Raw genomic sequence first — 26,361 nt, 5'->3', positions numbered from 1 at the left:
ACAGAATTTTTTTAAGGTTTGCTGGACGTGCAAGACACTGAATTAGTAGCTTAGTAGCTGAGTAGACCAGCACCTTTCTTTGGATTCCACTGTGTGCTGTGTGGATCGTGTTGGCCGTCTGACTTCTGACCCACTATGATGATCAGTGTCCTTCCCTATCTCATTGGATCAGTCTTCCCAGCCTCAATCTTATTGAGCAGCAGTGGCGTAGGAGGTTAAGAGCTCGTGTATCTAATCTGGAGGAACTGGGTTTGATTCCCCGCTCTGCCGCCTGAGCTGTGGAGGCTTCTCTGGGGGATTCAGATTAGCCTGAGCACTCCCACACATGCCAGCTGGGTGACCTTGGGCTAGTCACAGCTTCTCGGAGCTCTCTCAGCCCCACCTACCACACAGGGTGTTTGTTGTGAGGGGGGAAGGGCAAGGAGATTGTCAGCCCCTTTGAGTCTCCTACAGGAGAGAAAGGGGGGATATAAATCCAAAACTCCAAAACTCTTCTTCTTCTTCTTATCTCTTTTTACAATTTGTCAACTAGTACATTTTCCAAGGCTACTAGTTAGACAAGACCCTTGAATATAAGTCCAAGTCAGTTTTCCCTAGTCTGTGCCCTCAAGTTTCATGGCAAGAACTAGGGAGGAGCTGAAATATTTAACAGGTCTTAACAGGTCTCGACAGTCAGGCGTTTGGGGAGTTTCAGCTCCCCTTTCTGTGCCTCTTTGGGAAGCTGGAAAGCACCAGAAGGAACCATTCTGCCCTTCCCTGTGTCCCACACTTAACAATTTCACTCATTTCTCTGCCTTCCAGGAAAAGAGAAACGGATATCGCAACAATACATTCAGACACTTCAAAAGATTCTCCGAGCGGGCATATTTGGCCTCTTGCACCCTGCAAACGTCTGCTGCCGCTGTATAAAAGAATATGTACAAAGGGAACGGAGGACAGAGATATTGATTGCAACGCCCCCCTTGGGAAGAGCGTGAACGGAGAAAGCACGACAGGGTGGCCTCTGGTTTCATCCCACACAAAAAGAGAAACTTCCCCTATGTGTGGAAGTTTCCCTGGCGTTTCCTCGTGAATGCCTCCATGTTTGCCCTAAACTGGACGGCCCTCGTCAGATCTCATAAGCTAAGAAGGTTCAGTCCTGGTTGGTATTTGGATGGGAGACCACCAAGGAAGTCCAGGGGGGCTCTGCAGAGGCGGGCGATGGCAAACCACCTCTGAATGACTTGAATTGAAAACCCTACTGGGTTGCCCAAGGTTGACAGCGATCGGAGGGCACTTTCCACCACAACCACCTCCGCGATTGGGACGAGGCTTCTCATCAAATGGAAGAGCAAGGAGGAATCCTATAACCAGGATCAGCGATGGTTATATAACTGACATAACACATGCGCACACATGCACTCAAACATACACACACATTTATCTATATAGATCAGTGATGGTTATATAACCGGCATAACACATGCGCACACATGCACTCAAACATACACACACATTTATCTATATAGATCAGCGATGGTTATATAACCGACATAACACATGCACACACATGCATTCAAACATACACACACATTTATCTATATAGATCAGCGATGGTTATATAACCGGCATAACACATGCGCACACATGCACACACGCACATTTATCTATATAAATATACACATTTCTTTTACAAAAGGGACAGCCATCTCTCAAAGCCACACGCTGTGCCCTGGGAAAGAAAGCAGGAAAGCGTCATCCCTTGGGAATTCCTCTTCAATGCCAAGAAAGTTATTTCCGCTCCGCCTCCATTTGGCATTATACATAATCTTTCCCTGCAGAAGGGGCGCTCTTTGGGTACGGCCGGGATGGAGGGTAGGAGGTTTCTCTCCGGGGACAGGAGCAGCACAGGAAAGCCCCTCCGAGGATGGCCAGAGAAGCAGCGGCCCAGCCAATGAATAGAGCCTGGCCAAATTCAAACCTGGAGGAAGGAAGGACAAACATTTGGTTACTCCTCAACAGTGAACCGTTTATTCCAGTGGTGGGATCCAAAAATTTTAGTAACAGGTTCCCATGGTGGTGGGATTCAAACTGTATGTAGAGCCAATGGAGCCAAGGGGCACGACGGGGGCGTGGCTGGGCATTCCAGGGGCGGGGCATTCCTGGGTGGGGCTGTGGCAAGGATGTAGCCACTGCGCCGATCCTTGGGCAGGAAACGAATGCACGCAGGCGCAGGCTGCCACGCACGCCGGTGCGCCTCCTGCTACACTGCTTCAAGTTCTGCGCACTACTGCTGAGAGGAGGGGCGTAACTAAGGCAAAAATCACGTGGCAAATCACCCATGAGTAACCCCCTCTCGGCACACACAAATAAGTAGTAACCTACTCTCGGGAACCTGTGAGAACCTGCTGGATCCCACCTCTGTTTTACTCTGTTTACTGCGGCTGCTCATTCTGACAGTTAGGTCCACTGACATCTTCCCGGCATTGATAAAAGGTCTGACTGGTACAGACGTCACACTGAGAGGTTTCATTGGTCTGAGTATTCCGCAGCTGCCGGATAGAAAATCCAGCTTCACGATGGGGCACATTAGTTTTATCATTTTGCTTCTCTCTCCACTCTGTCCTGAATGCTCGAGGGAGGGCACCAGAGGTGGGATCCAGCAGGTTCTCACCGGTTCCCGAGAGTAGGTTACTCATTATTTGTGTGTGCCACGAGGGGGTTACTAATTGGTGGTTTTGCCACGTGATTTTTGCCTTCGTTACGCCCCTCCTCTCAGCAGTAGCGAGCAGAACTTGAAGCAGTCTAGCAGGAGGTGCACCGGTGTGTGTGCCAGCCTGCGCCTGCGTGCATCCGTTTCCTGCCCAAGGACCGGCGCAGCGGCTGCGTCCTTGCCACAGCCCCGCCCAGGAATGCCCCGCCCCAGAATGCCCGGCCACATCCCCGTCGTGCCCCGCCCAGCCCCATTGGCGCTACGTCACAGTTTGAATCCCACCACCACGGGAACCTGTTACTAAAATTTTTGGATCCCACCACTGGAGGGCACACAGTGAACTGTTTAGGGTTCGACCCACTGATGCTTCTGCCGTGCGCAGCTTACTACGATCTTCAGACCCGGTTTTTTTCTTTCTCCCTAAAAGATGGCAGAAGCACATGGGCAGCCAGGGGAAAGGGGTCCCGATCCTTTGGTGGAGTCCCACTAGGTTCCCCTCCTTTTCTGCAGTGTTTTCATCAATGAGCAAGTGCATTTGTGTACATTGTGCACACTGGTAACGCAGACCGGAAATGGCAGCAGCGGGCGCACGAATCCATTCCAAAGCATGTTTTAGCAATATAGCTCAACAACGTTTTATTTGTTTGAGTGATGTGGGTTTTCCAGGCTGTGCAGTTGTGGTCGGATAGTTTTCGCTCCTGACGTTTTGACCTCATCTAGGGCTGGCACCTTCAGAGGCATGTCTTGTAACTGGAGATGCCAGCCACAACTGCAGGTGAAACAGTAGGGGCAAAAAGTATAAGACCACCGCTACACAGCCTGGAAAACCCACAACACCCAGATGATTCTGGCCATGAAAGCCTTGGACGATACATTTTGAGTTTGACTTTGAGTTTGGATTTCTATCCCCCCTTTCTCTCCTGGAGGAGACTCCAAGGGGCTGACAATCTCCTTGCCCTTCCCCCCTCACAACAAACACCCTGTGAGGTAGGTGGGGCTGAGAGAGCTCCAAGAAGCTGTGACTAGCCCAAGGTCACCCAGCTGGCGTGTGTGGGAGTGCCCAGGCTAATCTGAATTCCCCAGAGAAGCCTCCACAGCTCAGGCGACAGAGCGGGGAATCAAACCCGGTTCCTCCAGATTAGATACATGAGCTCTTAACCTCCTACGCCACTGCTGCCTTTATTTGTTTGTTTGCGTTATTTATAGTCTGCCTTTTTCACAGGGCAAATACACAGAGCCAGCATAATCAACCAAATGGGACATTCGCTAACCAACGCATTGGAATGGAGTAGCATGTGAGCCAAAGCAAACCCTCTGTTGGATGGCTCCCAGCAGGTGGTCGGGGGTCTCTCCTTCTGAGGGAAGTCATTTGGAGGTTTTGCAAGCAACCCTACACACGCCTTTGCATTGTCTCATCGCTAGCAAGCCCTGGGGGTCACAGGTGCACGATTCTGTTGCGAGATGTGAGCGTGAATCACCAACCGGAATGTAATGATATCAGGAAAGGTTGGGAAAGTATCTCCTTCCAGGGTGGATGTGAAGACTGATACTTGGTCCTCCTCTTTGCCCTTCCCCCAAACTTCTCTTTGAACCAAAACCTGAGCTATGGGAGGCCTGATGAGAAATCTTAAAGTGGTTTACTCTTTATTCCCTCCCCGCTCCCCAATCAATATTAACCATCAACCAACTCCACCTACGCTGGGAACTTTCTTTTGCCAAGTCCCATGTATTTTCATGACATTAAAATCTGAGCAGCCCAGGAAAGCGCATTGGTGCTTTACAACCGAATGGTGAAACAAATAATAAACTGTAACCCCTTTAAAGCTAGTGCGCTGTATACCAATGGCTCACTAGACTCCATGGAGGTTTATCCACAGGAATTGGCCATGCTGGCAGGGGCTGATGGGAATTGTAGTCCATGAATACCAATGGTTCAGTAGACTCCCCTGTATACCACTGTATACCAATAGTTCACTAGACTCCATGGAGGTTTATCCACAGGAATTGGCCATGCTGGCAGGGGCTGATGGGAATTGTAGTCCATGAATACCAATGGTTCACTAGACTCCACTGTATACCACTGTATACCAAATGGTTCACTAGACTCCATGGAGGTTTATCCACAGGAATTGGCCATGCTGGCAGGGGCTGATGGGAATTGTAGTCCATGAATACCAATGGTTCACTAGACTCCACTGTATACCACTGTATACCAATAGTTCACTAGACTCCATGGAGGTTTATCCACAGGAATTGGCCATGCTGGCAGGGGCTGATGGGAACTGTAGTCCACGAATACCGATGGTTCACTAGACTCCACTGTATACCACTGTACACCAAATGGTTCACTAGACTCCATGGAGGTTTATCCACAGGAATTGGCCATGCTGGCAGGGGCTGATGGGAATTGTAGTCCATGAATACCAATGGTTCACTAGACTCCACTGTATACCACTGTATACCAATGGTTCACTAGACTCTATGGAGGTTTATCCACAGGAATTAGCCATGCTGGCAGGGGCTGATGGGAACTGTAGTCCACAAATACCGATGGTTCACTAGACTCCACTGTATACCACTGTACACGAATGGTTCACTAGACTCCATGGAGGTTTATCCACAGGAATTGGCCATGCTGGCAGGGGCTGATGGGAATTGTAGTCCATGAACATCTGGAGCACCATAGGTTGGCCACCCCTACTTAGCATGTCCTGTTCTGAGGTTCTGGTAGGTTCTGGGACACCTTCAGTTGTTTATAAGGAAATATACACCACTGTGGTTGGGAGTGCAAGTGCCAGGAAATATAAACATATCTGAGAAAGGCTATATTTTTTCAGCTTTTCCAACAGATTTCCAGGAAAGGGGGGAGGCAGGAAATCTGCCTCCTTCATCAGCCTTCTAAAAATTCTGGCACTTGTCCTTGTGGGCTCAGGGTGGTGAATCCATATCACATGGAGTTCGGAAGTAAACCAGTGGTGTGATTCAACAGCTTCGCACCACTTTGGCAGAACCGGTTGCTAAAATGGTGCTTGCAAACAACCAGTTGTTAAATTATTTGAATCCCACCACTGGAACCGGTTGTTAAATTATTTGAATCCCACCACTGGAAGTAACCCGTGAAGAACAGGTGCCCACCCGTGTCCCACATTCTAATTACCTAGTATTGACTGGTGTATAAGGGTTGAAGAATTCCCGAGCCACGTTGTTTCCATACCAAGAGGTGGCCACCAAGGCTGCAAACCCTGTGGGTAGAGAGGAGACAAAGAGAAGGGCAGTGAGTCAGGCCACGCGTTCGTGGGTGCCCAAGAATATTTGTCCTTGGAATTTATCATCTTGGCCACTCAAATATTAGAACTTGGAGTGGAGTGGAGAAGATAGCTGCCATACAGGAACAGTGGTCGCATTTGCATGGATTCTGCTGGCAGCTGGTGAAAAATTGCACCTCCCAGGTACTCGTTGGCACAACCACGTTTCCAGTAGTCAAATGTATTTCTTGAATGCAACATCACCTTGACTGGAAAGCTGGACTTTAAGGTCTTTGTTAAATTTTATCGCTGTGTTTTGATTCTAATTTAATGGGCTTTTTGTTTGTATGGGTTGTAAGAGGAAATTATGTTGTGCACCGGCCAGAGCCCTCCGGGGGTTGGGGGGTATATAAATAAACAAACAAACAAACAAACAAACAAACAAACAAACAAACAAACAAACAAACAAACAAACAAACAAACAAACGGATGGATGGATGGATGGATGGATGGATGGATGGATGGATGGATGGATGGATGGATGGATGGATGGATGGATGGAAATGAATGAATGAATGAATGAATGAATGAATGAATGAATGAATGAATGAATGAATGAATAATCTCATAGTGGGGGAGACCCGAACTCTTATTCCCTTAAGACTTCCCTTTTCTGTGCTGTTTTTTTTTAAAAAAATGTTGGCACTTATGAAGTAGGTATGTTGGGACACAGCTGCCGCAAATTGGGAAAAAAAGTGTTTTCCTATGCATGCATGAACGTACAAACTAGAAGCAAGGTTTGCCAGTTTTCCCTATAGAGATAGCCGGAGACTCCTGGTACCCCATTGCTTTGCCCGCAGGTGCTCAAAAAGCCAGTTGGAGAAAATGAGAGAGGAATTGGGGCATGCTTTAGCAATTTAATGTTGCTTCCGTCACAAACTGGATGAGGTACATGGCCACTCTAGGATGCGCAAAAATTCTGTGTTTTTTTTACTACAAAGTTGGTGAAAATCCTAGAGCAGCCCATGGTGGATTTTACCAGAAGTGACATCATTTGCACAAGCATGATTCTTGCACGCCTGAATACTCGTGAGGGCAGCTTCTGTGATTTACCACCATTCCACGTGCAGGGATAGGAATCAAGTGTGACAATTCTACCCTCTCTCTCTGACCATGTTTATTTATTTATTTATTTATTCTTATCCATCCATCCATCCATCCATCCATCCATCCATCCATCCATCCATCCATCCATCCATCCATCCATCCATCCATCCATCCATCCATCCATCCATCCATCCATCCATCCATCCATCCATCCATCCATCCATCCATCCATCCATCCATCCATCCATCCATCCATCCATCCATCCATCCATCTATCTATCTATCTATCTATCTATCTATCTATCTATCTATCTATCTATCTATCTATCTATCTATCTATCTATCTATCTATCTATCTATCTATCTATCTATCTATCTATCTATCTATTTATTATTTAAATTTGATCTCACCCACCCCCGAAGGGCTCTGGGCAGTGTACAACATATTTAAAACCAGCAAATAAACACTTAAATAACATAAAACTTTCAAACCATCATTTAAAATCATTTAAAAAATTTTTACAGCTGCAAGATTTGCTTTGGTGCGGGAATAAACCACTACACAGGACACCACCTTTCCAGAGTCTGGCCAACGGTTTCTGCCGCGGAGGACCGAAGGAGTAAAATTCCCTTTCCCCAGCACTGCCCACCCACCGACAGGAAATGAATCCCAGAGGGAATCAGTCCAGGAACCTGACTTACCTGAGACCAGGAAGATGATGCCGCCGATCACAGCCATCATCAGTTTCTTGGGTTCATCATTCTCCATGCACTTCATGCATTTCATGCCGATCATTGCGACAAACGTTCCGATGAGGCCCAGAAGGATGCTCGCCACCATCAAGGCCCGGGTGGCCTGGAGGCTGCCTGCAAAAGAGACATCACCGTTCTCGGTCATCAAGGCAAAGAGACAGCCTGCACCATTCTGAAGGCATTCCCAACGTTTCTTTTGCAAAACAGCACGCTTTCCAAGGGATCTTGGCACAGAGTTGACTCAGGCACACGTTCAGACTGGGGCCAGTGTCAAGGGCCGGCAGGATTGGGCCTTTACTGAGGCTGACTGACAACCAGCAAGACCATGGCCACAACTTATACCCTGGCATTTTGCAGAAGGAGGAGGAGGAGGAGGAGGAGGAGAAAGAGAAGGAGGAGGAGGAGGAGAAGAGGAGGAGGAGGAGGAGGAGGAGGAGAAGGAGAAGGAGAAGGAGAAGGAGAAGGAGAAGGAACATAAGAACATAAGAACAAGCCAGCTGGATCAGACCAGAGTCCATCTAGTCCAGCTCTCTGCTACTCGCAGTGGCCCACCAGGTGCCTTTGGGAGTTCACATGTAGGATGGTGCAATGGCCTTCTGTGGCTGTTGCCCCAGCACCTGGACTGTTAAGGCATTTGGGTAACTTCAGATCAAAGAGGATCAAGATTGGTAGCCATAAATCGACTTCCTCCCTCCATAAATCTGTCCAAGCCCCTTTAAAGCTGCTATCCAGGTTATGGCCACCACTCACCTCCTGTGGTAGCATATTCCAAACACCAATCACACGCTATGAAGAAGTGTTTCCTTTATTAGTCTCTAATTCTCTCCCCCCAGCATTTTCAATGAATGCCCCCTGGTTCTAGTATTAGAGAAAGAGAGAAAAATTTCTCTGTCAACATTTTCTACCCCATGCATAATTTTATAGGACTTCAATCATATCCCCTCAGACGTCTCCCTCTCCAAACTAAAGAGTTCCAAACGCTGCAGCCTTTCCTCATAAGGAAGGTGCTGCAGTCCCTCAACTTATCCTCGCCGCCTTCTGCACTTTTTTCTATCTCTTCAATATCCTTTTGAGTGATGTGGCTGCACCAGAACTGAACACAGTAATCTGCGCGGTCGCACCACAGCTTTATAAGGGCATGTAATCTCTTGCAGTTTTATTCTCAATTCCTTTCCCACTATCCCAGCATAGAGTTTTGCCTTTTCACAGTTGCCATACATTGAGTTGACATGCCCATGGAACCAGCACCTAAGACGCCCAAATCCCTCCTGGTCTCAGGACTGATAGCACTGGACCCCTGTAGCATGTATGTGAAGTTTGGATTTTGCCCCTATGTGCATCACTTGCATTTGCTGCTACTGGAACTGCATTTGCCATTTCTTAGCCCACTCACCTAATTTATCAAGGTCCATTGAGCTCCTTCAGAATCCTTTGTGGTTCTCACCACCCTGCCATAATTTGGTATCATCTGCAAATCCCATACCACGCTACCCACCCTACTTCCAGGTCATTTATGAATAGGTTAGCATAATTGGTCCCAATATCGGATCCTTTGGGACACTCACTCCCTACATCTCCATTGTGAGAATTTCCATTTACACCCACTCTTTGCTTCCTGTTTCAACCAGTTTTTAATCCATAGGAGGACTTCCTCTTATTCCTTCATTGCTGAGTTTTCCTCAATAGTCTCTGGTGAGGAACTTGTCAAAGCCTTTTGGAAATCCAAGTAGACAATGTCCACTGGTTCCCTTATCCATGCCTGTTTACATCCCTCAAAGAACTCTCTAGTAAGTTTCCAAGACAGGATTTGCTCTGCAAAGCCATGCTGACTCCTTTCTCAGCAGGTCTTGCTTTTCTACATGTTTTATAATTTTATCTTTAATGACAGATTCTACTAATTTTACCAGGAATAGATGTCAAACTGACTGGCCTGTAATTTCGGGTCCCCCCTAGATCCTTTCTTAAAGATTGTGACATTGGCCATCTTCCAGTCTTCAGGGATGGAGCCTGATTTCAAGGATAAGTTGCATATTAAAGTGAGAAGATCAGCAATGTCATGCTTGAGCTCTTTAAGAACTCTTGGGTGAATGCAATCTGGGCCAGGGGATTTGGTAACATTTAGTTTATCAATGGCTGCCAGGAACTCTCTCCCTTGTCTACCACTATCTTGGGTTCCTCGATTCGCCTCCTAAGAAGCTTGGTTCAGGAGCAGGAATGTTCCCCACCTCCTCTTGGGTGAAGACAGATGCAAGAATTCATTCAGCTTTTCTGTAATCTCCCTGTCATCTTTAGCACACCCTTTGTTCCTTTGTCATCTAACTGGCCTACCGCTTCCCTTTGCTGGTTTCTGCTTTGATAAAATTTGAAGAACTGTTTGTTGCTGGTTTTGATGTTCACAGCCATGTGTCTCTATAATCCTTTTTTTGCCTCCCCTTACAGCTAACTTTGGTTTCTTTGCCACCATTTGTGTTCTCTCTACTTTTATCAGTTGTTGGACTTCCATTTTCTAAAAGACATCTTTTTTCCATTACTTCAACGTCTCTTTGTTAACCATGGTGGCTTTCTTTTGACTGGCTGCCTTTCCTAACCTGCGGAACACATTCCAGCTGAGCTTTTAGACTGTGTTTTTAAATAACCTCCAAGTATCTTGGACATTTTTTTTGACTCTCTTTGATTTTCCCTTTTCAGTTTCTGCTAAGACTATCCCTCATCTTTGAGAAATTTCCTTCTGAAGGTAAAATGTAACTACATTAGTAGTTGTCACTCTGTTCGCATGTAGAGAGCACTGAATCTGACAGCATTGGTCGCTGTTCCCTATCGCCCAACAACACTGACTTCCCAGCACCAGGTCCTGGGTCCCACATAGAATTAGATCTAGATCACATCTCCTGGTTGGTCTCTACAACCATCTGCTCTAAGCTGAAGTCATTTAGCATATCCAGGAATGTTCTCTCCTTACTATGACCTGAACATGCATTTTCCAGCTTATATGGGATAGTTAAAATCGCCCATTACCACGACATTTTGCTTTGTTATCTCTAATTTCTTTTCCATCTCAGAATCCTCTCTTTACTGGGATCTATACATATTCCTAATGTTAAACCATGTTTCACCCCTGGTATTGATATACATCCACAGTGATTCTGTAGGGGAATCAGCTCCTGCATTGTCTATTTTATGACACTATGCTCTTTGGATGTAGAGGGCCACTCCACCCCCAATAATTTTTCCTGTCCCATCCTTCCTGTAGAGCCTGTAACCTGGGATAACAGCATCCCACTGGTTCCCTCCTCATTCCACCATGTCTCTGTGATGCCCACTATAATAATGTCCCTCCTTCAAAACTCTGTACTCCAGCTCCCCCATTTTAGGTCTAATGCTTCTATCATTAGCATAGAGAATACCCTGTATACCTGTCTCTGTCCCTAACCTGGGATTTATGTGTTTTCACCTCTAGCCTTTTGTAGACACTATCACTCATCACATTGCTGTGCTCTCTTCACTTGTATGTGGTTGGATTTAAAACCTCCTTCTCTGTCTGCATCCCCATGGACTTCTGTATTCAACCGGTCACCTCAGTTCCCTGTCGGCTTTCTCCCCCAGGGACTGCTTTAAAAGCTGTTCTGCCACCTTTTTTTAATGTTGAGCTACCAGCAGCCTTGGTTCCCTTTGGTTAAGATGAAGCCCGCCCCTTTGTGGCCAGGCCTCAAGTCCCAAAAGGTTCCCAGTTCCCGACAAATCTGAAACCCTCTGCCTTGCACCACCTTCCTCATCCACGATTATAGACCCTGTATCTCCTTGCCTAGCTCGCCTAAGTGCTGGGAACAAACAGGTAGCATTTCAGAGAATGCCACCTTTGGGGTCCTGGATTTAACCTTCCTAGCAGCCTAAATTTAGCTTCCAGAACCTGCTACATTTCCCAATGTCATTGGTACCACTGTGGACCACAACTGCTGACTCCACCCCAGCACTGTCTAACAGCTCATTCTAGACGCAGCGTGACATCCGCAACCTCGCAGACCAGGTGCAGGTAAGTCACCACATGCGGTCATCACGCCTGTCACAAACCCAACTCTCTATATTCCTGATGATCAATCACCCACTACAAGGAGCTCCCCCCACTTCCTGAGGGTATCCCTAGTGCTAGAGGATATCTGACCACCAACTAAGGAAGGGGTCCCATCTAAGGGAACATCTTCCCCACCGTAGACTGGCACCCTCTGTCACCTTAGACTTCATTCTCCATGACATCTGAAGAGATGTCCCCTTGGGAGTGGGACCCGGCTGCTGGGTCCCTGAAGCCTTGTTTGTTGCCCTCTGCCTCTCTCTAGCTCTCCAGGTCTGCCACCTTGGCTTCAAGAGAACGGACACGTTCCCTTTGTGCTAGGAGCTCATTGTGCTTAGGGCACACCCACGACTTCTGGCCTAGTGGCAGATATGTCATACATGTGGACACTCCCTAGTGAAACACCAGCCCCCATCCTGCTGGCTTCCTGCCTCATATCTGCTTTTGTTTATATATTTAGATATTAAACTTTTAGACAGTGCCCCTTTGAGCTATCTGTACCTACTATCCCCAAAAAAATGTCCTTATTAATTAATTTTATTTATTTATTTTAAAAGAAGAGAAATTAGCTGCTAGGGCTACCGCTGGTTCCAGAGACTGAACTAAAGACTGAAATGACTCCACCTCAGGAGCCTCCCACCTTTGAAGGGTAAGCCCAGGACAAAGAGTAACCTCTCTGTTAACCCCTGTTAAAGCCCCACCTCCAGCAGTCTCAGTAGCTCTAGCAACCTTTACAAGGAGAAAAAAGAGAAAACCCCTGCAAACCCCTGTTAAAAAATACACTGTTTTAAAAGATGTGGCTTTTGAGAAAGCCTCCAAAATGAACACCAGCAGGTCACTCTGCTCTTCCTGGCCAGTTGCCTTGTCCACTCTGGAGAAGGAGAGGAGAAGGAGAAGAAGGAGAAGGAGAAGGAGAAGGAGAAGGAGAAGGAGAAGAAGGAGAAGGAGAAGGAGAAGAGGAGGAGGAGGAGGAGAAGAGGAGGAGGAGGAGGAGAAGGAGGAGGAGGAGGAGGAGGAGGAGGAAGAGGAGGAGGAGGAGGAGAAGGAGGAGAGGAGGAGGAGAAGGAGAAGAAGAAGGAGGAGGAGGAGGAGGAGGAAGAGGAGCAGCTTGGCTTTATACCCCACTTTCTTAATTGTTAGGAGAGTCAAGGATGCTCACAAACTTGCCATAGGACCCAAACAGAGCATTCTAAAACCCAGATCAGCATGTGATGAATGAAGTTACAATTTTGGTTTTTTCTTTTAATGAGGCGGAATACAGTTCACCAGATAAAAGTCCACTGCTCACGTGGGGGAGTGGGGAATCAAACCTGGTTGTCCAGATCAGAGTCCACCGCCCTGCTAGACTCCTCTGATAAGGGTCACCAACAAATCAAAACACGAATAATAAAATCATATCACAAAAGCCGTGAAAACATCAGAACGATGAAAACTGGAGTTCAAGTATGGAAAACGCCAGCAGAGATGCTTAATGGAAGCACTCCAGCCAGGAACGGGACAGCATCCCAGAGGATCAGGAGGGGAGGGATTTTATCCCAGATACAGAGTTACACTTATCAGTTTGCAATACCACATGGCTAATTGGCCATGCTGCTGTGGGGCTGATGGGAATTGTAGTCCTATAACATCTGAGTGCCAAAGGTTCACCACTGCTATAGAGATTATAGGTCAAACTCGCAAGCCTCCAGATGTTATGGACTACAATTCCCATCACCCCCTGCCAGCATCATGCTGGCAAGGGATGGGGGGAACTGTAGTCCATAACATCTGGAGGGCTGCAAGTTTGACACCTGTGCCATAGACATTTCCTATTGTATTCTGTGAGAGGTTCCCAGAGAAAGCTCAGCACACTCCTTCCACGAGGCTTTCGACTGGCCGGTGGGCCAGCAAGGGTGGAAAGGAGAAGCCGTGAGCTGTGGGCTGAGTGAAAGCCACGAGATTCATCACGTGAGGCCCTGTTGCATCACGTGAGGCCCCGTTTGCATCAGGAAACTGTCCGGATCCCAGCAACACTCCCAAGTGGGGATTTCCTGTTTCCCACAAGGTGTGTCCAGCTAAGATGTCCTTTCTTGTCATCCTTCCTGGGTGGACCTAATTCTTGATAATAATGCTCTGCGCTCTTACAGCGCCCCAAAGAATTCAGAGTACTTTACAGAGTCTGTGCAAGATAAGTCAGTGTTATTCTCCCCGATTGCAGAGGGGAAGTGGAATCCGGGGAGGAGGCCGCGTGGCAAGGTTTCTTTTGTTGACATCTTAACTGCATCTTGAAATACTAGTTTGGAGTTTGGGGCTGTCATATTTTGGCCACATGAGAAGACAAGACTCACTGGGAAAGACGGTCATTACCAAGAAAACAGGAAGGCCCAACAGGAGATGAGTGGGCTTTATAAAGGAAGCCGGGGTCCTCAGTTTGCAAGACCCGAGCAAGGCTGTTTGAGACGTGTTGGAAGTCAGAGTTGCCATAGGTCAGAAGTGATTTGAGGGCGCTTAATGTACACTTGCATGGCACCCCCTACGTCATGACGGCGCTTCCAGTTTTCACCGGTTTTCATGGGAGGTGGCATCATGCACTTCATAGTATCACAGAATCGTGGAGTTGGAAGAGACCCCCAAGGGCCATCCAGTCCAAACCCCTGCAATGCAGAAACACACAATCAAAGCGCTCATGACATATGTTCATCCGACCTCTGAGGCAGTGAATTCCACTGTCGAACAGCCCTTACTGTCAGAAAGTTCTTTCTAATGTTTAAATGGAATCTATGTTCCTTCCCCTTGAACCCATCACTCCTGGTCCTAGTCTCTGGAGCAGCAGAAAACAAGTTTGATCCCTTACCAACATGACATCCCTTCAGAAATCTAAACATGGCTATCATGTCACCTCTTAACCTTCTCTTCACACAACAAAACATACCCAGCTCTGTAAGTCTCTCCTCGTAGGGCATGGACTCCAGACCACTTGTGTTGGCATCATTCCTTCCAATTTCCCCCAAATTTTATCTCTCCAGTCTTTGAGCTGCTAGCACAGAAAGGGCAGAGACCTTCTCTATACTCAAAGGCATTTGGGGCACCTGTGAAGCATTGCAGCTTGGAGAGGGGGCACACGGCTCGTCTTAAATGCATCACAAAAAAGAACTAAACTCTTGAGGCTGTTTCCAGACTTCTGCATAAATTCCCAGGGGACTGTCATTGGATTAATCAGTCATGTCATGAGAAGAAGAAGAAGAAGAAGAAGAAGAAGAAGAAGAAGAAGAAGAAGAAGAAGAAGAAGAAGAAGAAGAAGAAGAAGAAGAAGAAGAAGAAGAAGAAGAAGAAGAGGAGGAAGAGGAGGAGGAGGAGGAGGAGGAGGAGGAGGAGGAGGAGGAAAAGGAGGAGGAGGAGGAGGAGGAGTTGTTTGAATTTATATCCCCCCTTTCTCTCCTGCAGGAGACTCAAAGGGGCTGACAATCTCCTTGCCCTCCCCCCTTCACAACAAACACCCTGTGAGGTGGGTGGGGCTGAGAGAGCTCCGAGAAGCTGTGACTAGCCCAAGGTCACCCAGCTGGCATGTGTGGGAGTGCGCAGGCTAATCTGAATTCCCCAGAGAAGCCTCCACAGCTCAGGCGGCAGAGCTGGGAATCAAACCCGGTTCCTCCAGATTAGATACACGAGCTCTTAGCTCGATAGGGGATACATATCAATTTCTTTTGCCTGGAGGTATGCTGGGGTTCAGGGAGACCACTGACCGATTTCCAACAGACCGCCTATAGGGCTACTATTTGCTGGGATAGTCTCATCTGTCAGGAGTGTGTTGATTGTGTGTTCCTGCGTGGCAGGGGGTTGGCCTTGATGGCCCTTGAGGTTCCTTCCAACTTTATGATTCTATGATCATGCATGCTTACTTTGTGTGGGGGGCAGGGGGAGCAAAATATCTTGGAGCATTCCACAGTCTATCTTGGAGGGGGGACATTGCAAGAATCCCCCCCCCCCCGTGGAAGTTCTCTCAAGCACACATTTGCGCTACGAAGCCCCACCTGCTCCCCAGTCCTCCGTCTTGACCAAACATGTTCAGGATGGGCTTGTGCGGGTGGAACATCCCATGCAGAGAGAAACCCAACCAAACCAAACAGACATCCAGATGCTTCCAAAACCACAAGCCCTTCCCGAGAAAAGAATCTGGTCTCCGGCCTCTCGGGGCGTTTTCGACGGCAGGGTCCCGGTTGGCTTGGATCGGAGTCCTGATTCATCTTGCGTGTTCAAAGCGCAGTTTGTTGTTTCGGGCGTGGGCTCCCCGTTTCCAAGAAAAGGACTGCAGTTCACAGAGTGGCAGGTCTGGGTTCGGCCGTCCAGCTGAGCTTTTATCCATGTCCACTAATAATTAGGGATGTACAATTGAATCATAGCTAATCAAGGAGTCCTGTGTCCAGTTCTGGTCGCCGCATCTCAAAAAGGATATTGAGGAGATAGAAAAAGTGCAGAGAAGGGCAATGAGGATGATTGAGGGACTGGAGCACCTTCCTTATGAGGAGAGGCTGCAGCGTTTGGGACTCTTTAGTTTGGAGAGGAGAGCGTCCTGAGGGGATAGGATCGAAGTCTATCAAATTAGGCATGGGGTAGAAAATGTTGACAGAGAGAAATTTTTCTCTCTTTCTCACAATACTAGAACCAGGGGGCATCCATTGAAAATGCTGGGGGGAAGAATTAGGACTAATAAAAGGAAACACTTCTTCACGCAACGTGCGATTGGTGTTTGGAATATGCTGCCACAGGAGGTGGTGATGGCCACTAACCTGGATAGCTTTCAAAGGGGCTTGGACAGATTTATGGAGGAGAAGTCGATTTATGGCTACCAATCTCAATCCTCCTTGACCTGAGATTGCAAATGCCTTAGCAGACCAGGTGCTCAGGAGCAGCAGCAGCAGAAGGCCATTGCTTTCACCTCCTGCATGTGAGCTCCCAAAGGCACCTGGTGGGCCACTGCGAGTAGCAGAGAGCTGGACTAGATGGACTCTGGTCTGATCCAACTGGCTTGTTCTTATGTTCTTACGTTCTTAAGGAGGCAAACTCACCTCCAATCCTTATAGCAGTTATCATTTTTGTCACAGACGAGAACAGGAGGGAGATGGGACTTATGGAGATTTTCTAGTGTTTGCGGTGGCAGCAGCATCAAAACTGAGAGAAATCTCATCCTGCCAGACCAAAACAGTTTTTATAGCCAGCAGTGAAAATGCGGCATCTTGTCCACCTGCTTGGGCCGTTCTGCTGGCTGAGCAGGTCTTGGCAGGCTCTTGATGCCAGCCCCACATTGGCCAAGACCTTTTTATACATGTGGGACTAGAGACCAGAAAAGCAGCTGTCTCTTCTCTGCATGGATGTGCAGCCATGCAAAGGACAGCGCCCTCTTCGTAAGTAAGCCCTGAGAGCCAGAGTAGTGTGGTGGTTAAGAGCAGCGGACTCTATGCTGGAGAACTGGGTTCGATTCCCCTCTCCTCCCCATGAGCGGAAGACTCTTATCTGGTGAACTGGATTTGTTTCCTCGCTCCTGCACATGAAGCCTGCTGGGGGATCTTGGCTAGTTCTCTCTGAACTCTCTCGGCCCCACCTGCCTCACAAGGTGTCTGTTGTAGGGAGGGGAGGGGAGGGGAGGGGAGGGGAAGGAGTTGTAAGCTGCTTTGAGACTCCTTATGGTTAAGAACATAAGAACATAAGAACAAGCCTGCTGGATCAGACCAGAGTCCATCTAGTCCAGCTCTCTGCTACTCGCAGTGGCCCACCAGGTGCCTTGGGGAGCTCACATGCAGGAGGTGAAAGCAATGGCCTTCTGCTGCTGCTGCTGCTCCCGAGCACCTGGTCTGTTAAGGCATTTGCAATCTCAGATCAAGGAGGATCAAGATTGGTAGCCATAGATCAACTTCTCCTCCATAAATCTGTCCAAGCCCCTTTGAAAGCTATCCAGGTTAGTGGCCATCACCACCTCCTGTGGCAGCATATTCCAAACACCAATCGCACGTTGCGTGAAGAAAAGTGTTTCCTTTTATTAGTCCTAATTCTAGTCCCCCCAGCATTTTCAATGGATGCCCCCTGGAAGCCTCTGGTGATAAATGAGAAAGAGAGAAAATTTCTCTCTGATCCACATTTTCTACCCCAAGGCATAATTTTTTGTAGACTTCAATCATATCCCCTCAGACGCCTCCTCTCCAAACTAAAGAGTCCCAAACGCTGCAGCCTCTCCTCATAAGGAAGGTGCTCCAGTCCCTCAATCATCCTCGTTGCCCTTCTCTGCACTTTTTCTGTCTCCTTAATATCCTTTTTGAGATGCGGCGACCAGAACTGGACACAGGACTCCCAAGTGCGGTCGCACCACTGCTTTATATAAGGGCATGACAATCTTTGCAGTTTTATTATCAATTCCTTTTCTAATGATCCCCAGCATAGAGTTTGCCTTTTTCACAGCTGCCATGCATTGAGTTGACATTCCCATGGAACTATCCACTAAGACGCCTAAATCCCTTTCCTGGTCTGTGACTGATAGCACTGACCCCTGTAGCGTGTATGTGAAGTTTGGATTTTTTGGTTGAGAAAAGCAGACCTTCATTCCGCACAGGCAGAATAATGCACTTTCAAACTGCTTTCAGTGCTCTTTGAAGCTGTGCGGAACGGCAAAGTCCACTTGCAAACAGTTGTGAAAGTGGTTTGAAAACGCATTATTTTGTGTGTGCGGAAGGGGCCAGAGAATAAAACCAGCTCTCCTCCTTTTTCTTGCCAACTCTCAGTTGAGAAATGACTGGCGATTCGAGCGACGGAGCTGGGGTTGACATCTTCTCCCGGCCACCAGCAGTGTACATGGGCAGGGTGGTGTTGGCAGTTCCAGACTGAGAAACTGCTGTTGGAGCCTGGAGCAAAGAGGGATCTCCGTGGGATCCGATGCCACGAAGACCACCCTCCGAAGCATCCATTTTCACCAGGGGAAGTGATCTCATAGAATCATAGAGTTGGAAGAGACCACAAGAAGGGCCATCCAGCCAACCCCCCCCCCCCCCCCGCCGCCATGCAGGAATACATCATCAAAGCCAGTGGTGGGATCCAAACATTTTAGTAACAGGTTCCCATGGTGGTGGGATTCAAACTGTGGCGTAGTGCCAATGGGGCTGGGCGGGGCACAACGGGGCGTGGCCGGGCATTCCAGGGGCGGGGCATTCCAGGGCGGGGCTGTGGCAAGGACGCAGCTGCTGCGCCGGTCCTTGGGCGAGAAACGAATGCACGCAGGCGCAGGCTGCCACGCACGCCGGTGCACCTCCTGCTAGACTGCTTCAAGTTCTGTGCGCTACTGCTGAGAGGAGGGGCGTAACTAAGGCAAAAATCACGTGGCAAAATCACCCATTAGTCACCCCCTCTCGGCACACACAAGTAATTAGTAACCTACTCTCGGGAACCTGTGAGAACCTGCTGGATCCCACCTCTGATCAAAGCACTCCCAACATATGATCATCCAGCCCCTGTTTAAAAACCTCCAAAGAAGGAGATTCCACCACTCTCCGAGGCAGGGCATTCCATGGTCAAACAGCCCTGACGGTCAGGAAGTTCTTCCTAATGTTTAAGTGGAATCTCTTTTCCTGTATTTTGAATCCATAACTCTGTGTCCTGGTCTCTGGAGTAGCAGAAAACAAGCTTGCTCCCTCTTCAACTTGACATTCCTTGAAAAATTGAAACATGGCTATCATGTCACCTTAACGTTCTCTTCTCCAGACTAAACACACCCAGCTTCCTAAGCTGTTCCTCATAGAGCCGTGGTGGCGAACCTTTGGCACTCCAGATGTTATGGACTACAATTCCCATCAGCCCCTGCCAGCATGGCCAATGCCATGCTGGCAGGGTCTGATGGGAATTGTAGTCCATAACATCTGGAGTGCCAAAGGTTCGTCACCACTGTCATAGAATATGGAATCCAAACCTTTGACCATTTTGGTTGCCCTCCTCTGGAGCTTTCTAGCTTGTCAAGTGCCTCGTAGCCGTCACAGATTGGACTGCAATGCCCTCCTAATTTTTCAAACAAATTTACCATTTTCAACAAAACAATGGTTCAAGTTGAAAATGGCTACACCCTTCCTAGCGCTGACACATCTGGGTTGCAGGAGTAGTCATGTTAGTCTATTGTTGTAAAATAAAACACTGTAATACCCAATAAACATTTTTTTAAAAAAATATCCTTTTGACAAAGCAATGCTTTAAAAGTTCTGTAAAAAATCACGCAGGAAATGACTTATTCGGGGAAAAATGTTAACTGTGTGGGTGAAATATATATTTTTTTAAATTACTCTAGACCGAACCTAGTATTTATCACACGGATGTCATTTGGGCGAGCAAATCGCAGTTCTAACAGACAGCTTCCTTTCTGCAACACCCCCGCAAAGTTGGGTCAGCGAAACTCACCAACGACCCAGGTGGCTAGAAATTAGACCTTCGCTGTTCTATGGCCACACAAGTTGCCGGTCAATAGCAGGACTCTTGGGAGTTTCAGATTCCTTGGCAGATGTCCGCTCAATACATCTACCACCTACACAATCGCTAAGCGGCAGAGGATATAGCTGGGGAGTTACTGGAGAGTCCAACAGCCAGGGTCATAAACAATTGTGAACTAAACAGAAGTGGAGGCAAACTTTGCCTCGAGGAAAAGAATCACATCAGAGAAAGAAAACCCGCTTCCTTAAAGCTCCTCTGCAAGAAAGATCTGTAGAAACCCTTGAAAACAACGAGGGAAAGTGGAGTGTTCTGGGTTTTCTGGGTTGTATGTTCCAGTAGCATTTTCTCCTGACATTTCGCCTGCGTGATGCATCTGCGGCTGGCATCTTGAAGATGCCAGCCACAGACGCAGGTGAAACATCAGGAGAAAACGCTGCGGGAACACGGCCATACAGCCCAGAAATCCCACAGCACTCCAGTGATTCCGGTCGTGAAAGCCTTCGACAATACCTGGGCAGAGGTGGGATCCAGCAGGTTCTCACCAGTTCCCGGGAGTGGGTTACTAATTGTTTGTGTGTGCCGAGAGGGGGTTACTAATTGGGTCCGCTTTTCCATCTCCAAGCCTTCCCCTCCCCGAGAGGCATCCTGCCTTTGAACGTGAAGGTTCCATATAGCAATTGCGACTAATAATGTCACTCCCTGAACTGGGTTAATCCCTTCCAGGTCCTGCAATTCATTGATTCTCAGCCTTTTGTGCCTGTTATCTCCCCAGTCTCTATCAAAGAACCTGTGTGTTTCACCATTGCTGTGTTCAGATTTGTGAGTTGGGGCATTTTCTATAATGGGATGGTGATTTAGAAATGACCTGGTGCAAAAAAATTTTTTGGGGGTCGTGGTGGGGTGGCTGCTCATGGGGAGGCACTCAACTCAGTTTCTGCCCAGGGCTCAGGTTTGCCTAGGTACGCCTCTGCCCCCTTTGCTGAGGGGGGGCTGGCGAGGGAACCTGTTACCAAAATTTTTGGATCCCACCACCGTACCTGGGGAACTTTATAGAGGGTAGAACCGCTGAGAGAGCCTGGGGTGAAGATGCCCCATGTATGTCAGTCACATTCAACCTCCCCCATCCTGCCACACACACACCCGGATCCTATCCCATCACTCTGCCCTCCCCAGCCGCCTTCTGGATGGACAATAAGGGCCAGCAAGTATCAATCAATTCCAGGCACTCAAAGGAAAAACCGAGACTGCAGCTGGCACAGGTAGTCACAGTCACGCCCCTGCATGTCAGACAGGGCAGGTGAGGGAGCCGGGGCTGGAAACCGGCTTGTCAGCAGTTTTTGGGCACAGCCGGTCTTGCAAGCTGGAACTCTCCAGCAGAACGACTTGCCTGAACAAGGGGCAGCTAAGGTGGGGTTTGGTGGACAGGAGCTTCATGCCTTCCGGCCAAACGCAGGACGGCAAATTCCTGGATATTTGCAATTGGATCCTCAGGATGGTCAGGTTTGGACAAGGGAGGGGCCTCAGTAGGGTAAAAATGACACACACACACACACACACACACACACACACACACACAAACACACACCATGCACACACACAAGCAGCCGTTTCCTCCAGGGGAATTGATGTCTGTCATCCGGAGAGCAGTTGTAATTCCAGGGATGGGGAATAAGCAGAGAGAAATAGAATTCAGAAAGACAACCGATGGCGTATTTAGACTTAGGTTCACTCTCACAATCATGTAAAAGTGTGTTGCGCTTTGGTGACTTTATGAATTAAAATTGCTCTGATGAATAACAATAGGCTGTCGAAACACAGGCCGATTTTTGCACAACTTCATTAATACAACCTATATCCGTGGTGGCGAACCCATGGCGCTCCAGATATTCATGGGCTACAGTTTGGGGGAGGGCGGTATAAAAGTGGAATGAATAAATAAATAAAATAAATAAATTCCCATCAGCCCCTGCCAGCATGGCCAATTGGGTTAGGGTTAGGCGTAACCCTAACCCTAACCCTAACCCTAACCCAATTGGCCATGCTGGCAGGGGCTGATGGGAATTGTAGTCCATGAACATGGACTAACCCTAACCCTAATTGGGTTAACCCTAACCCTAACCCAATTGGCCATGCTGGCAGGGACTGATGGGAATTGTAGTCCATGAACATGGACTAACCCTAACCCTAATTGGGTTAAACCTAACCCTAACCCAATTGGCCATGCTGGCAGGGGCTGATGGGAATTGTAGCCCACGAACATCTGGAGCGCCACAGGTTCGCCCCCACTGGCCTATGTGCTTTTGATTGTGCCTCTCCCCGTTTTTTCCTTCAACCGCCTGCAAATGGGCTGCTCTGCTCCCAAGTCTGTGGTTTTTGTGGTCTCTCAAAAGCCCCTTTTAACCTTCCAGGCAAGTTGCAAGTGAGCAGCAGGGCAGCCGGGAACAAGCTGAGCCGAATCCCAGCAGCGGCAAGACCCACCATCCTTGGGGCTCACCTGGGCTGGCTGCAGGCTTACTTTACTGTCCCAGCCCACCCCCATTTTTCAGCACCATGTTGTGCAATCAACAGAAGCAACAGACCCGACTCTGGTGTCCTCATTTCAGCTGGCAGGCAGGATTCACCTGCTTAAAGACTCCTCCATGTTCCTCAGGGGGTGTACCTGCCAGAGGGACATGCATGTCCCCAGGTGCTGAGAGAGCTCCGAGAAGCTGTGACTAGCCCAAGGTCACCCAGCTGGTGTGTGTGGGAGTGCACAGGCTAATCTGAATTCCCCAGATAAGCCTCCACAGCTCAGGTGGCAGAGCTGGGAATCAAACCCGGTTCCTCCAGATTAGAGACACGAGCGCTTAACCTCCTATGCCAGGAAGACGAGGCAGGGAGGAGGCCGTAAGTAGGGGGGCGGGGGAAGGGCGCGAAAATAAGGTCTTGCCCCGGGCGTCATTTTCTTCCAGTATGCCACATTCTCCAAAAGGAAAAGATGCCACTTAGCTTCCTTCGTGACACCCCTGTTATCTACAGGCAAGGACGAGGGACCAATCCACCACGTGGATCCCTGCTGGCAAGCTGACACTGGCTTATGCCCCCGTGAGAACCAGGTCAGTGGGACCCTGGAACCACGTTTTGATGACTATTTTCAAAGCCCTGGTTTCTTTTAATTAGATGTGTATCATTTTCAGGGCCAATTACAGGCACCCAGGTTTGCTCTGCTCACCTGCAGGGAGGCAGCATTGCCGCCAGGTGACCAACCTGGGGGGTGGAAAGAGGACTCCCCCTCTCCTGCTTCAAACTACCAAACAGCTAGTACATGTGGTAAGGTGGCTAGTAAGGTCTGTTGAGGGGCCGTCCTTTTCTTGACCTTCTTTGCAAGGAGAGGCTGGTGTCAAAATGACATAAGAACATAAGAAAGAGCCTGCTGGATCAGACCAGAGTCCATCTAGCCCAGCACTCTGCTACTCGCAGTGGCCCACCAGGTGCCTTTGGGAGCTCACCTGCAGGAGGTGAAAGCAATGGCCTGCTGCTGCTGCTGCTCCTGAGCACCTGGTCTGCTCCTGAGCACCTGAGCAATTGGCCATGCTGGCAGGGGCAGATGGGAATTGTAGTCCATAACATCTGGAGTGCCAAAGGTTCGCCACCACGGCCATAGAAGCAGGTTCAAGACTGCAGTATGTTTTGTAGCCACCAGAAAGAAATCACTTCTTGGGCCAACTGTTAGCACTTGGATGCTGCAAACCACACTGCTGGCACTGTGGGGCTGTGGTTGAGAGCGAGGGACTCTTGTCTGATGAGTTGGATTTGTTTCCCACTCTTCCACATGAAGCCTGCTGGGTGACCTTGGGCCAGTCCTAGTTCTCTCAGAACTCTCTCAGCCCCACCTGCCTCACCAGGTGCCTGTTGTGGGGAGAGGAAGGGAAAGGAGCTTGTAAGCCGCCTTGAGTCTCCTTTTAGGAAGAAGAAGAAGAAGAAGAAGAAGAAGAAGAAGAAGAAGAAGAAGAAGAAGAAGAAGAAGAAGAAGAAGAAGAAGAAGAAGAAGAAGAAGAAGAGGAGGAAGAGGAGGAGGAGGAGGAGGAGGAGGAGTTTGGATTTATATCCCCCTTTCTCTCCTGCAGGAGACTCAAAGGGGCTTACAACCTCCTTGCCCTTCCCCCCTCACACCCTGTGAGGTAGGTGGGGCTGAGAGAGCTCCGAGAAGCTGTGATTAGCCCAAGGTCGCCCAGCTGGCGTGTGTGGGAGTGCACAGGCTAATCTGAATTCTCCAGATAAGCCTTCACAACTCAAGCGGCAGAGCTGGGAATCAAACCCGGTTCCTCCAGATCAGATACAGGAGCTCCTAACCAGGAGAGAGAGGTGGGGTATAAATCTAAACTCTTCTTTTTCTGTTTACCTTCCAGACCAGAGCACTGACTGTGGCCGGAATTCACCCAATTGTCCTGACCTCTGCATTTGGCCTACTACACTGCAGGGGTTGTGATCGCTTGTGCATATTTAATAAATCTAATAATCTAAGCTAAATTTCTTTTTATTCTATTAGCAAATCCTTAATGCGAGGAAGCAAAGGGTACACATTTTCAAATCAAGTCAAGTCAATTTTCAAACCAATTTTCAAACAGAGGCTGGGTGAACATATGTTGGGGGTGCTTTGATTGTTCCTGCAGTGCAGGGGGCTGGACTTGATGGCCTTTGGGGGTCTCCTCCAACTCTATGGTTCTAATTCAGAGGTAGATGAATAGCAAAGATTCAGGAGGGTTTAGAGCTGCTGCCTATTTGAGTAATTGTGACTTTGATGGACCGAAGTTCCGATTTAGCGTAAATCAGCAGCTGCGCCTGTTCGTGGGCTCTGAAGGGCCACCGCCTGTGGTGCTGCACGTGGCATCGTCAGAGCCTGCTGAGGCGTTGCTGCAATTGTTCGTTCTGCTCTTGAGGACTTGGCACCATCCCCCCCTCCCCCGCCCTGGCCCTCTGGATCTCGCCGAAACTGGGCTGCCAGCTGCGGTGCCAAACGCGGGCCGAGGGCACCAGGCAGACGGGAAAGTGCTTTTGTCTCTCTCGCGTTCCCTCTAAATTAAGCTGGAGACCTCGGGCAGGAGCCAAAGGGCTCCTTCGAACAAGCACAACCTGTCTCTCTGGAGAAAAGAAATCCGGAGGAACCCCAGCCCTGCAAGAAGCCTCAAATGCCAACGTCTGCCGGGCACCCCTGTTCAAGTCTGGGCAGGTATCGAGCACAGAAGCAGAGAAGCTTTTCCTGACTGTTTTTGCTAGCCTCAAGCAGTTTCAAGGAGGAGAGACATAGCAGGGTTGAAGGAAGGAGATACTTCGCCTGCCCGCCCCCCCCCCCCCCGCCCCAACACACCCCAGGATCCAGCATGCCTGTCCCTCCCAACCCCAGGAAGAGAGAAGCAACTGCAGAAGACTGGAAGCCGTTCAAGTTAGCAGGGAAAGGATTAGAGGTGACGGGTCTCTGTCTGTTAGGATATTGCTGTCTTGTACTGTCAGGTTTTGTGTGGTTCATCTTTGTTCCTTGACTGTGGGTTGAACTGTTGTGAGCTGCTCCAAGCCCCGTCACCTGGGGGGTGGGGGTGGGGGGTAGAAGTCTAAAATAAAACAAAGCAGGTGGTGTAAATTAAAGTAGGGTTCCCAGCTCCAGATTGGGGGAACTCCTGGAGGTTTGGGGGTGGGGGGGGAAAGGGCTTTCGTGGGGTCCAGAGCCACAGAGCCCACTCTTCAAAGCGTCCATTTCTTCCAGGAGAACTGATGTGTGTGGTCTAAAAAAGAACTGCAATTCCAGGGGATCCAAAGGTCCCTAGAAAGGATTAAGCGCCCCTTCTTGATTCTGTTGCTGTTTGCTCAAGAGGGCAGACTTTGAGACTAGTTTCCATTACGTCAGCCACCCTGCATAGTTTCAGGTGTTCGTCTGCAGTAGAAGAGCAAGACTTTAGCTCCGTAGTAGTAGTAGTAGAAGAAGAAGAGTTTGGATTTATATCCCCCCTTTCTCTCCTGCAGGAGACTCAAAGGGGCTGACAATCTCCTTGCCCTTCCCCCCTAACAACAAACACCCTGTGAGGTAG

The 26,361-nt window shown here is 48.7% G+C and overlaps 1 protein-coding gene across 1 annotated transcript in view; it reads right to left on the bottom strand.

Moving 5' to 3' along the window:
* Nucleotides 1-390: 390 nt before the first annotated feature.
* CLDN1 (claudin 1) overlaps nucleotides 391-26,361 on the bottom strand; it is a 38,123-nt gene continuing 12,152 nt past the window's right edge. Inside the window, exons 2-4 of the mRNA XM_048506469.1 lie at nucleotides 7,747-7,911; nucleotides 5,850-5,934; nucleotides 391-1,960 (exon numbers count right to left, since the gene is read on the bottom strand). Of these exons, the coding sequence (XP_048362426.1) occupies nucleotides 1,798-1,960; nucleotides 5,850-5,934; nucleotides 7,747-7,911 (413 nt within the window). The 3' untranslated portion in view covers nucleotides 391-1,797. The remainder of the gene's footprint in view (nucleotides 1,961-5,849; nucleotides 5,935-7,746; nucleotides 7,912-26,361) is intronic.

Source organism: Sphaerodactylus townsendi, linkage group LG08 (assembly GCF_021028975.2).
Source record: "Sphaerodactylus townsendi isolate TG3544 linkage group LG08, MPM_Stown_v2.3, whole genome shotgun sequence".
NCBI lineage: Eukaryota > Metazoa > Chordata > Lepidosauria > Squamata > Sphaerodactylidae > Sphaerodactylus > Sphaerodactylus townsendi.
The sequence above is the reverse complement of the archived record's forward strand: the minus strand, read 5'-3'. Positions and strand labels throughout refer to the sequence as shown.